Below are 12731 nucleotides of genomic sequence, written 5' to 3' on the forward strand. Positions count from 1 at the left end.
GGGCACATCTTGAAAGACGGAAAGGGGAAATACGACTTATAGGAACTCTTCTAGAACCCGCTGAAATTTCAATATCCCCTGAATCTATGACAACAAGCCCAAAAAACAACATTCAACCACAAGACTGATCTCTCAAAAGTTAGGTCAAAACTCTTGTATGCCTAAGAATGGGGTAGGAGTCAAGTGCCTCTTTCCTCTCGGAAACTGGAAGAATTGAGTAAGACACAATGGATGCTCCATTTGGTCTTCTGCATAAGAAAGGAGGGGTGGTCTTAGAAATTGGTTTAGATATTGTCCAATTCTGCAGTCACCGTTCTACACACTTAAAGAAGTAGTCCCATTTCTGAATTCTTTGACCAGATTCAATTATTAACACCAAGCCCAAGGGAAATTTTAAAAATAAAGATGTTTCATTTGGAAAGTAATTTGACCGGATAAAAAGTCATAAAAGTAGGGGCACCTACCTGACTGGCTCAGTTGGTGGAGCATATGACTCTTGGTTTTGGGACTATGAGTTCAAGACCCACACCAGGTGTGGAGATTACTTAAAATTTTCTTTTTTAATTTTTAAAAAGTCATAAAATTATATTTCTAAGCCTTCCAGTACTGCCACCTCCAGGCATCTCTCCTAAAGAACAAACCCACTGCCTGTTTAAGGCTATGTGTGTCCCCCAGAGCTGGTGCCATCACTTACACCAGGACACAGGACCTGTCAGTGCCTCCCCTTGACACACTGGTCCAGTTCTGCTGAATAAAAAGACACTGGATTCCTCCAAGTAGTTGAGCTGATCTGAGTCATTCCTTTCCACTCAGAGAGGAGCTATGCTGATGCTCAGAGACCAACTTTTTGTGACAGAAAGTTTCTGTCTACAACTATAGGCAAAGGTCACTAAGTTGCTGAACCGAGAAATGCTATTATTCTAAGACGCTTCATATATCAACATAAAACCGTTCTTGGACTAAAGTTTTAATATAAACATGAAGTCAATAAATCTATCCTATCTCTCATCCCTGTTATGCTTGGACAATGTCTCCAATTCCTTCCTTCCCTGCTGCTCTAGTTTCTCCTAGTTTCCATTGCCAGACCCACCCCCCAAGACCCTCCAGCCGAACTACCCATCACAATCCATGGAATCTCCATGAATGGTCAAGAAACAACTCCACACCCTGACCTCTTCACCAAATGTTCTCTCAACCTCTTCTGTTCTCTCTACAGCTTCTGATTCTCTGCCACAAATGCCGCTCGAGTGAGTGAGTGATGCTCATTGTCTTGTTCTGGGTAGTTGGAAAAGGGGGGAGGGTCAAGATTTTTCTAAACTCCCTTCCCTTCACTAAGCCACTACGCTCCTACCCTTGTTTCAAAAGTGAATCCCTACTCTGATACCTCTCCTTTTAATCCCACATTACTTCTACCTCATCATTGTTTTAAAATAACCTTTACCTAAATGACAAAAAATATAAAAATAAAAAAATCTCTTGGGATTCCTGCCCACGGACACAAATAGCACTTCTATTTGTACTTTCCTTTTCATTCCTGGCACCTGTCTCTGTGGAGGAGGTAAACTTCCATCAAACCACCAAAGGTCCATCTCTCTAGATGTGCAATGTCCTTCTCTCCCTTCACCCTCACCAGGGACCATGTTTAATCACCCCCTTTCTAGCACTGGCATATTCCTTCGCTGGATCTTTCCCAGAAAGACACAAAGACACACACACACACACACACACACACACACACACACATACACGATATATATGTAGTTATATATGTATAACTCCTCCTTACCTCAATCTAGTAATACCCTCTAGCTACGTAGTAACATGCATTATATCTGTCTCTTTTCATGACCAGGATTATGAAAATGCTAGTCTTCCTGGACTAACCGTGTCCAACTTCAGATCTGTTCAATTCTCAACCCACTATTCTCTAATTCTACTTCACTAAAACTGTTCTGTGCTTACCAAGGGCATCTGTGTGGCCAAACCCTGTGCAAACATTTCTGTTTTATCCTCTCTGATCTCTCTGAAGCACAACATGAGGGTCTATGATGACCTTTTGTTAAAATGTTCTCCTCCGTGGGGGTGCCCGGGTGGCTCGGCTGGTTAGAGCGTCTGACTCCTGATTTCAGCCTAGGTCATGATCTCAGGGCTGTGGGATAGAGCCCCACGATGGGATCTGTACTCATCAGGGAGTCTGCTTGAGGACTTTTTCTCTTTCTCTCCCTCTGTCCCTCTTCTTGCCAGCACACCCTTTCTCTCTCTAAAATAAATAAACCTTAAAAAACAAAATGTCCTCCACCTCGGTTTCTATGCCTATCTCTAGGTTCCTCGATTGCTTCCAGTGTTTTGTTCCTTCCACGTCACTACTTTCTTCCTCTCTTCATATCTGCCCTATTGCTGCTTTGCAGGACGGCAGTTTGTCCGAGGCTCTTTTTATTATCTGAGCTCACCCTGGATGACTACTCAAATCTGGCAGTTCTACCTACACTTGACCTTGCTTCCAATTATCCACATCAGGATAGACCTCAACATTAATCCCCAGAATCACACATATAATTGATTCCGCTTAACTTTGTGGAACCCACAACATGTCTCAAACTAAATTCATTTTCCCTTCTAACCTGTTCATGCTCCTATAAACTTTTTTAAAAATTCGAGTACAACAGATGATGTTACATTCGTTTCAGGTGTACAACATAGTGATTCGGCAGTTCAACACACTGCGAAAAGCTCACTGAGAAAAACGTAGCTACCATCTGTCACCATAAAAATTATCACATTATTAGGGGCGCCTGGGTGGCTCAGTCGTTAAGCGTCTGCCTTCGGCTCAGGTCACGATCCCAGGGTCCTGGGATCGAGCCCCACATCCGGCTCACTGCTCTGCAGGGAGCCTGCTTCTCCGTCTCCCACTCTCTCTGCTGTGTTCCCTCTCTCGCTGTGTCTCTCTCTGTCAAATAAATAAAATAAAATCTTTAAAAAAAAATTATCACATTATTAGCTATATTCCTTAGGTTGTACTTAACCCTATGACTTATTTATTTTATAACTGGAAGTTTCTGCCTCTTAATCCCCTTCACCCATTTTGCCCATCTCTCTTCCCCCTCCCCTCTGGCAACTACCAGTGTGTTCTGTTTATGAGACAGTTTCTGTTTGTTCATCCAATCGTGTGTTTTGTTTTTTAGATTCCACATATAAGTGAAATCATATGGTATTTGTCTTTCACTATCCGAACTATCTCATTTAGCGTAATACCCTCTATGTCTGTCTATGCTGTTGAGAATGGCAATATTTCATTCTTTTTTATCACCAAGTAATATTCCATTGCATATATACATCTTTTTTTTTTTTAGATTTTGCTTATTTGTTTGAGAGCAAGCGAGCAAGAAAGAACACAGAATGAAAAGGAGAAGCAGACTCCTGCTGAGCAGAGAGCCTGACGTGGGGCTTAATCTCAGATCCTTGAGATCATGACCTGAACTGAAGGCAGACGTTTAACCGACTAACCACCAAGATGCCCCAATGTCTTCTTTATCCATTCATTTATCAATGGACACTTAAGTTGCCTCCTTTGGTCCTATGAAAGAATTAATGGTGCCACAATGCATTTATTGTCCCGGTCCAGAAACACAAGTCTTCCTCAACTATGTCCTCTTGCCCTGACACGTTATCATTCACCAATTCCACCAAACTCTCTATCTCTCGAATCCATTCCATCCTTAATTTGTCTATATGTCCTGCTTACATTGTTAAAATAGACTCTTAATTAAAATATTCTGTGTAATCCATTTTTCACACAACTGCAAGAATACAAACTTGTATAAATGCTTCGATGTTAAGTATGTGATATTCTCATAGTAATTGTCTAATGTTCAATTTTATTCATATTTTCTGTATTTTCCAAATGTTCCATCCTCATCATGCTTTTTTTTTTAATAAGAGCAAAAAGAAAACTATCATATGAAAACAAAGATAAATGGTAACATACCATGCATCAGCGATATATCTGGAAGACGATGGTCCTGTGTATGCCGAGGCCTTGGACACAACTCGGGTCCTGGGGAGTTGGTATAAGGGCAAATCTTCTTGCTCCCTTCTTTGAGCCACATCCGGGAGTTCAGCAAGCAAGCCAGGACCCTGGACATCATTTGGAATCATCATGCCTAAAGAGCAAACCCAGACAGTAGTGGATACAGGATGCTTTTTTTCATCCTTCATTCCTTCAAGAAATAGTTATGGGCATCTACTAGGGGCAGAAACTTCAAGTCAGAACTCTCATTTATATTAAACTAGATAAATAAAATGTTTAATATGTCAGATGATGACAGTAGTATGGTAAAAAATGAAGCAAGGAAGGGGGCGAGGGACTGCCCAGTGGAAGAGAGTTAGAATTTTACATATGGCCTCATGGAAAAGATGACATTTTAGCAATGGAAATATTTTATCAAAAGAACCCCCTCAATGACTGTACTCTAATCTCACTACACATTTTCCCATATCAACCTAACTGCAGGCACTCCTACAACACTTCACTTATTTAAAAAAAATAATTCCACATTATAACAAATAACCAAATAAAAACACTTACATTAAAATTTTTTTTTTAATTTTAATTTCAGCATATTAACACACAGTGTTACATTACGTTCAGGTGTATAATATAGTGATCTGACAATTCTATACATCACCCAGCGCTTATAATGTTAAGAAAACACATTTTTAATGGGGCTGTGTTTACAAATTTCAGAATTCGTTTACATTTGTTTACCTCATTTGATTCTCATACCAAACTATGAGTTAGAGGGAAAAGATACTAGCAACCATATTTTATACACAGAGAAACTCAGGCTAAGGAATTTTGCCAAGTGGCATGTGCAAATTTACCTGACGTGACATCTGTGTCATTTCCCCATTTACTGAAAAAAAGCCTAGGGCAGAGTGGTGCACAGAGTCCTAGGACATATAATAGAGACCTGTGCCTGCGCTGGCACAGGTCCATTAATCACCCTTAGGATACACCCCAGTAACTGATCAGAAATTCTCAGCCAATCTTTCTTCAGCATAGTAGACAAATATAATGAACTGCGATCAAATGCCTTCAAATGCCTTCCTTAAATCCACACATTTATAAGATTTTTTGGAGTTCTGGCTTCTTAGAAAATCAGAAATGATTTGTCATTCAGAAATTGGGGCGCCTGGATGGCTCAGTCGTTAGGTGTCTGCCTTCAGGTCAGGTCCTGATCCCAGCTTCCTGGAATTGAGCCCTGCATCAGGCTCCTGCTCGGTGGGAAGCCTGCCTCACCTCACCCTCTCCTACTCCCCCTGCCTGTGTTCCCTCTCTCATTGTGTTTCTGTCAAATACATAAATAAAACCTTAAAAAAAATAATAATAAAGAGAAATTATCCTAAAATTTTTCCTATAAGCATGACCTAAACTCTTTCCATTTCTTCGTCATGAACAAACTTTCAGTAAACTCAGTACTACCACTCTTTATCTTGTCTAGAAAATCTGGAATCAGGATCTAATCAGTTGGTAATGCAACAGAACCTGAAGAGAGGATGAAAGTAATTGTAATGCTCAGGGGGTACTATAGGAAGTCTCAGGGGCCTGTGCCTCATCCCCATGTACCTTTCCCTCTTGTCCATGGGCACCTACATTCCTGGGAAGCACTCTAATCCGTATCATGGCTTCAGAGTTCTAGCTTTGCCTAAGCCTGTCTCCTCCCCACTGAGGAGAGACCAGGGTGGGACCAGACTCTAGCTGGAAGGCCAACACCAGTGTTAGGAAGAGGGAACAGGCTCTATCTGCAGAGTGCTTTCCCATCCACCTATGCTGGTAAAAGTGGCCTGTTCAATTATGGCTCTGGGTTTCATAGGTTGCCTCAGTCTGTTTAAAACTTTTCGTTACCCGTTCTGCACAAAGCCTGCTCGTGCCCTTTGCCCCCTCCTCCTCCACGGACCCTGGGTGCCAGGTCTCAGGCATACATTTCTCATCTGTCACGGTGTCTGACACACTCACTCTTTATAGAGCTGCTCACCCAGTGCACCACGGTACCCAGAGCCTGTAAAACAAACTGAGTCCTCAAGGGCCTATGCAGGTGTTGGGTAAGGGCCATACGGGTGCACAAAGGTTAGAAAAACAAAGGAGCTAAAAAAAAAAAAAAAGTTCCTGGACAAATGGAGGTTAATGTTTATAGAAAAGGAATGGGGGAAATTTTCCAAAGGTTTATACTTGGTGAGGTGCAAGAACAGATCGGTCAAAAAAATAAAGGCAAGAAGAATCCGAGTAGAGGGGAGGGTGGGTTATGTGTAACGAGGCCACTACAGGGGGAGGGAAAGCTGGGAGTTGCAATGCTGCTGAATAACCACAGGTTAAGTGGCATTTCACTTTCTCATTCAACAAATATTTCCTGAGCACCTGCTACGGTAACACAATCAGATTGCCTTGCCTTCCAGAAGCCCAGTTTATAGCAAGAGCTGGGGATGCAAATGCGTAAGTGTGCCTGACTCTTGGGTGCAACAACGGACTCGCCCAGGCTTCCCTGGAGGTACTGTCCAGGCAGGGGCAGTCAAACATCAGGAAACAGAACTACTTTCTGTCTGAAACCTAAAACTTGTAACACTAAGTGTATTATTGATTGGGAATTTTTCGTGTGTGCTTCACCTTATGAATTATGCTAATTTATAGGTTCAGTTTCACAGCCCATGAAGGGTAGAGGCTCTTCAAGGCTTCAAAATGTTGGCTTAAGTATAGGCTCAACAACAGCCCTTTACACATAAGGTTCTCAGAAATAATTTTCTAATTAATTGTTCAGAAAAAGAAATTTAATTGTTCAGAGATAAATCTAACATTGCCTGTTACTAACAAAGTGGTCAAAGAGTCACAGATTTGAAAGAGGGCTTAGAGAACACTTAGCTCAAATCTTTCATTTTATAGTTGAGGCTTGGAGAAGCCTGCGGGATTGCCCAGTGAAGCAGAGGGACCCGGGACTGAAAGAGTCAGCCATTTGCCGGACAGGATCTCAAGAGCAAAATCAAATCTTGAGTAGAATGAAGTCAATATGGATGCTGCTGAAATCCGTGTCAGCTCTGTATTAATAATTTCTCAGCCTACCTACAGTTAGCATTAATCCAAACTGTCATGCCTACTGCACAGCATCCTAGAGGCTTTCAAAAAATTTCCTTAACAGCATGTGGTTACGAATGCTTTTCCGGTGAGGACAGATCTAACACATACAAGTCTAACTTCACTCCCCAAACTATAATCTCTAAAAAAAAAATCAATTCCCAGGGCCTTGCAAAGTATTAGGTTAAGGCAGTATAGTGGGAAGACTGGGGACCTCTCTAAAAGATAGACCCAACCACAGAACCTATGAATGGGACCTTACTTTGATTTAAAAAAAGTCTCTGTGAATATAATTAAGTATTGTGAGATGAGACCATCCTGGGTTACCCAAGTGGGCCCAAAATCCAATGACAGATGTCCTTATAAGAGGCAAAGAAGAGAAGACACAGGGATAAGAGAGGACAGCAGTGTGAAGACAGAGGCAGACATCACAGTGAAGCAGTCATGAGCCAAAAAAAGATACAGCCACCAGAAGCAGGAAAAAGCAAAATTTCCCTCAGGCCTTCAGAGGCAGCACAGCATCTTGATTTAGGCCTTGAGAACAGTGAGAGAATTAATTTCTGTTGTTTTAAGCCACCAAGTTCGTGCCAATCTGGTAGAGCAGCCCTAAGAAACTTATCTAGGCAGCAGAAGTCAGAGGAAGGAACTTTGAGGTCACTTAAATGACACACAGAGCAGAGCTCAAGAGGGACTATTTTCCCTGTGTTCTTCCCAGCTCTGCTGCTCCTCCCCACACGTACTCACCCCTGTTAGCCAGTCTATCCTTTTAATCTTAACAGCACAAAGCAGCGAATGATTTTCAACCAGGAGCAATTGTGGCCCCCAGGGGACATTTGGCAATGTCCGGAGACACTTGATTTTGATCATGACTCAGAATGAGAGTACCACTGGCATTAGGGTTAGAAGGCAGGAAAGCTGCTGAACATTCTACCATGCCCAGGTCATCTCTCCTCAGCAAAGAATCACTTTGTCCAAAATAGTAATGACATTGCTATAAAGTATCAATGACAATCAAACAGATATGGCCTATTAATTCAGTTATTCCTTCATTTGTGCCATGAATCTTCTCCACGTACTTAGAGGACAATAGAAATGTGGTAAATTTTTTAAAAACTGTATAATGGAACACTTGTGGGAGAAAAGGTCCCATTTTTATCTGAGTCACGATTAGTTATGTATCATGAAAAATTGGATAAACTCTAATCTTAGATACTCAAAATTAAATACCCATGCTGTGTTTTGACTCACAGGGAATTGACAACTGTTATCATCTCATAGATGACTCCAATCTTTTTTTTTTTTTTTTTTTTGAGAGAGCAACCAAGAGGGGGTAAGGAGGGGCAGGCGTGGGGAGAGAATCTGAAGCAGGCTACACACTCAGAAAAGAGCCCAATGCTGGGCTTGACCTCATGACCCTGAAATCACGACCTGAGCTGAAATCAAGAGCCAGACACTTAACCAACTGAGCCACCAATTGGTGGCTTCAATCTTTAACACTAAGGATTTCATTCTTTAGAATTCAATAGAATGCTGAATTCTTAGAAACCATTATATAAGCTTCTACAGGGCACTCTGGCCCTACAATACATTACCATACAACTAAGAACTGCCAAAGAGAAAGACTTCCTATAAGCAGACTCATAACACATGAAGGACAGCGTAAATCCTGAACAACGGCTCTATAAATTCCAGTGCTGTGAAAGAACTTAACTGTCTCACCTAGGGATCTTAATAATATAACAGTCTTCGATATTCCAGTGTTGGATGAAGAAAAATTATGTTTCAAAGTCAAGTTTTCAAAATTGTGTAAGAATCAATATTGGGGGTAGGCAAAGAGAGGCACTATACTTTTAGGATTCTTTAATGGAAACTAAGTTATTAATGCACCAAAACTGACCATAATATATGGCTATAAAAATGTTTCATAAATGTTTAAAATATGCCTCTCTTTATTAATATTTAACAACCCCATTCATTGAGCTAACAGTATCACTTAATAGCATCAGAGATTTTTAATATATATTAGTAGAGACTTATTTCAGATTTAGTACGTAAGGTACTAGTTTTAGTTTTAATCCATACAGCTCATAAAAAGCAAAATCAGCCATTGAAAATACAGCCCTCACAGAAAACAGACTCTGAAACTTCTCCGTTGACGTACGAGCCATGTTTATTCTTCCAGATACTCTGAAGTAGATTAATAAACAGATTTAAATCTGCATCATAATGAATGAAAATATGACAGTAAGAGTTATCGTATATAAAAACAAAACTGAGAGATTGCAGAATAATGTAATTTGTGTTTATGAGAAACAAAAATCACAAACCTAAATCCAGACTGCTTTTTGTTAATGAAGTAAGATTTTCCAGATCATCAAATCTGCCTTGTTGACTGTTTCCTTCAGATGAGGGTATGGAGGGTAGGGAACTGATGCCAAAATTTTCTTTCATCTTGAGAGGAAGAAAGACAGAAATGCATTAGTACTGTGTGATAAAGTGAGGAACACTGTAATGTTGTTCAAGCCACGTAACAATGATAGCAGAAAACTGGCTCTACAAACGTATCTGCAAAGTAACAGGTTAATACAATCTATTTCTTTTTTTTTTTTTTTTTACCCCGGATTTTTTTTTAACAACTACAAAAAATACTGTTTTATAAACATTCATGAGTGGATTTAAGTAAATGATCAGAAAGGTATAAGAATAAAGATCTATCCAACCAAGAAAGGTCAATGGCTAACATACAACTAACTCATGGGTCACGCTGGATCACAACCTCAAAAGCTTCACCAATGATCCCAAAACAACTTGGTGGGGGATTTTCATAACTCTAAGCTCTTGCTTCGCCCTCCCTATCACTTTTATCTGCCTGGCAAATACCAGTTACCCAAACCTAAAATAAAGCACAGTCAATGATTTTTGCGCTTTCTGCTTGCTTTCCTTTGATACATGCCTTCTATGGTTTCCAAAACTTACAATCTTCCAGAACATACAATCTTCACTAATATATTTTATTATGATGTATTTTTTAAAGATTTTACTTATTTATTTGAGAGAGAGAGAGAGATAGTGAGACAGAGCATGAGCAGGGAGCAAGGAGAGGGAGAAGCAGAGGCTCGATCCCACGATCCTAGGATCATGACCTGAGCTAAAGGGAGATACTTAACCAACTGATCCACCCAGGCGCCCCTATTATTATATCTTACAAACTTTTATAGGCATAAAATGAAATGATACCATCAGGGCCACCAGAGGGACATACCTCAATTAAGATGAATAACACTGTTATTCTCTATTGTTGGAAATTTAAGTCATTTAAAACAAAAAAGGTGAATGACATCTTTTACACGGTCCATTGTGTACATTAAGGTTATACTGGTCAGACTTCAATGATAAGAGAAGGATATCTCATAAATTGATGTACCAAATACTGCTAACTTTTTCCATTCAGATTATGAATATAGCTAAGTACAGAACTCTATCAGTTATCCAATGGAGCTTACAGAACATAGAATTCAACTCAAATATTAAATTGGGGTGAGAAAGTAGCTACAATAACCTAGCTGCCTATAGAATAAAAGAAGCAAAAAGAATTTCTTAGAGAAGCAATTAAGGAGGAGAGGATAGACACTGAGTACTTAGAAGAAATTTTACAGCGAATTTTGGACTTAAAAAATGTTAATGGCAATTTTGTAACAGGAATAAGAGAATTAATATCTGAATCTGAATTTCAATATAGAGAGTTATTTAACTCCTTAGGAAAATGAGTTTTTCTAAATAGAGAAGAAAATAAGAATATACAATCAGTCTTAGGTAACTAATCCTCAGGCAAGAGTCAGATCTTTTGAAACGTGGCAAAAAATTTAGACACTTCTCCAGAGAATATATGAAGGTGGCCAATGAGCATACGCAAAGTTGCTCAACTTTTCCTAATAATAGTAATTAGAAAAATGTATATCAAAACCACAATAAGATATACTACTTTGACCTTTAAGAAAAACAAAAACAGAAAACAGGTATTGGGGCGCCAGGGTGGCTCAGTGGGTTGGGCCTCTGCCTTCGGCTCAGGTCATGATCTTGGGTCCTGGGATCGAGCCCCACGTCGGGCTCACTGCTCAGCGGGGAACTTGCTTCCCCCTGCCGCCTGCCTCTCTGCCTACTTGTGATCTCTCTCTCTCTCTCTCAAATAAATAAATAAATAAATAAATAAATAAATAAATAAAATCTTTAAAAAAAAAAAAAGAAAGAAAACAGGTATTGGCAGGCATGTGGAAAAATTGGAAAATTCGTGCACTATGGGTGGGAATATAAAATGGTGCAACTACTGTGGAAAATAGGACAGTGGTTCCCCCCCAAAATTAAACAGAGACTTGCCATATGGATCTAGCAATTTACCTTTTGGGTATATACTCCAAAAAATTTAAAAAATAATCATTTGAACAGATACTTTATACCAGTGCTTGCAGCAGCATTATTCACAGTAGCCAGAAGTAGAAATAATCCAGATGTTCATTGACTAATGAAGGGTTAAAGAGACTGGAATATACATGCATACACACACACATACTGTGGAATATTATTCAGCCTTATAAAGGGAGTACATACAATGGAATATTATTCAGCCTTATAAAGGGAGAAAATTCCAAAACAAGCTACAATGTGGATGAACCTTGAAGGTATCATGCTAAATGAAATAAGCCTCACACAAGAAGACAAATACTCTATGATTCCTCTTAAATGAGGTACCTAAAGTCATCATAATTCTTAGAGAAAGAAAGTAGGACTATGGTTGTCTGCCAGGGGATTAGAGAAGGGGAGAATGGATAGTTACTGTTTAATAGGTACAGACTTTCAATCTGGAAAGAATGGAAAAGTTCTGGAGATGAATGGTGATAATGGTTGTACAATAATGCAAGCATATTTAATGCTACTGAACTGTAAGCCTAGAAATGGTTAAAGTGGTAAATTTTATGTACAGTAGCCCCTCCTTATCTGTGGGAGATATATCCCAAGACTCCCAGTGGATGCCTGAAACCAAGAATAGAACCAAACCCTGTATATACTATTTTTAACTCTATATGCATACCTATGATGAGGTTTAATTTATAAATTAGGTACAGTAAGAGATTAACCACAAGAACTGATAATCAGAACAATTATATTGTAATAAGAGCTATATAAATGTGGTCTCTTTTGCTCTCAAAATATCTTATTATACTGTACTCACCCTTCTTTTTATGATGATTATGTGAGATTATAAAATGCCTAAGTGATAAGATGTAGTGAGGTGAATGATGCAGGCACGTGTTAGGCTAGGGCTGCTTCCAGACCTCAGCTGAATGCAGGTAACTGAGATTGTGAAAGTGAAACCAGAGATAGGGAGTGGGTGCGGGGACAGAAGGGGCTACTGCAATGTGTATTTCACTACAAGTAAAAATAAAGAACCAGATCTAGAAATCTTGATGGTTTTATCCTTCAACTAAAATGGAATAAGAGAGTAGTAGAGAAAGGTAAATCTAAGTAGTTGGGTAGTATTTGCACTCTACAAATATAGATATATCTGTAGCCCAAAATGGGTTTTATAATGAAGACAGAAGTGATAATGTTA

The 12731-nt window shown here is 39.6% G+C and overlaps 1 protein-coding gene across 1 annotated transcript in view; it reads right to left on the reverse strand.

Annotated features, from left to right (window-relative positions):
• Window positions 1-12731, reverse strand: part of PATJ (PATJ crumbs cell polarity complex component) — a 362352-nt gene that overhangs the window by 242232 nt on the left and 107389 nt on the right. The window contains exons 21-22 of the mRNA XM_080800388.1: window positions 9451-9574; window positions 3986-4160 (exon numbers count right to left, since the gene is read on the reverse strand). Of these exons, the coding sequence (XP_080656514.1) occupies window positions 3986-4160; window positions 9451-9574 (299 nt within the window). The remainder of the gene's footprint in view (window positions 1-3985; window positions 4161-9450; window positions 9575-12731) is intronic.

The sequence above is a fragment of the Martes martes genome (genome assembly GCF_963455335.1).
Source record: "Martes martes genome assembly, chromosome: 4".
Classification (NCBI taxonomy): Eukaryota; Metazoa; Chordata; class Mammalia; order Carnivora; family Mustelidae; genus Martes; species Martes martes.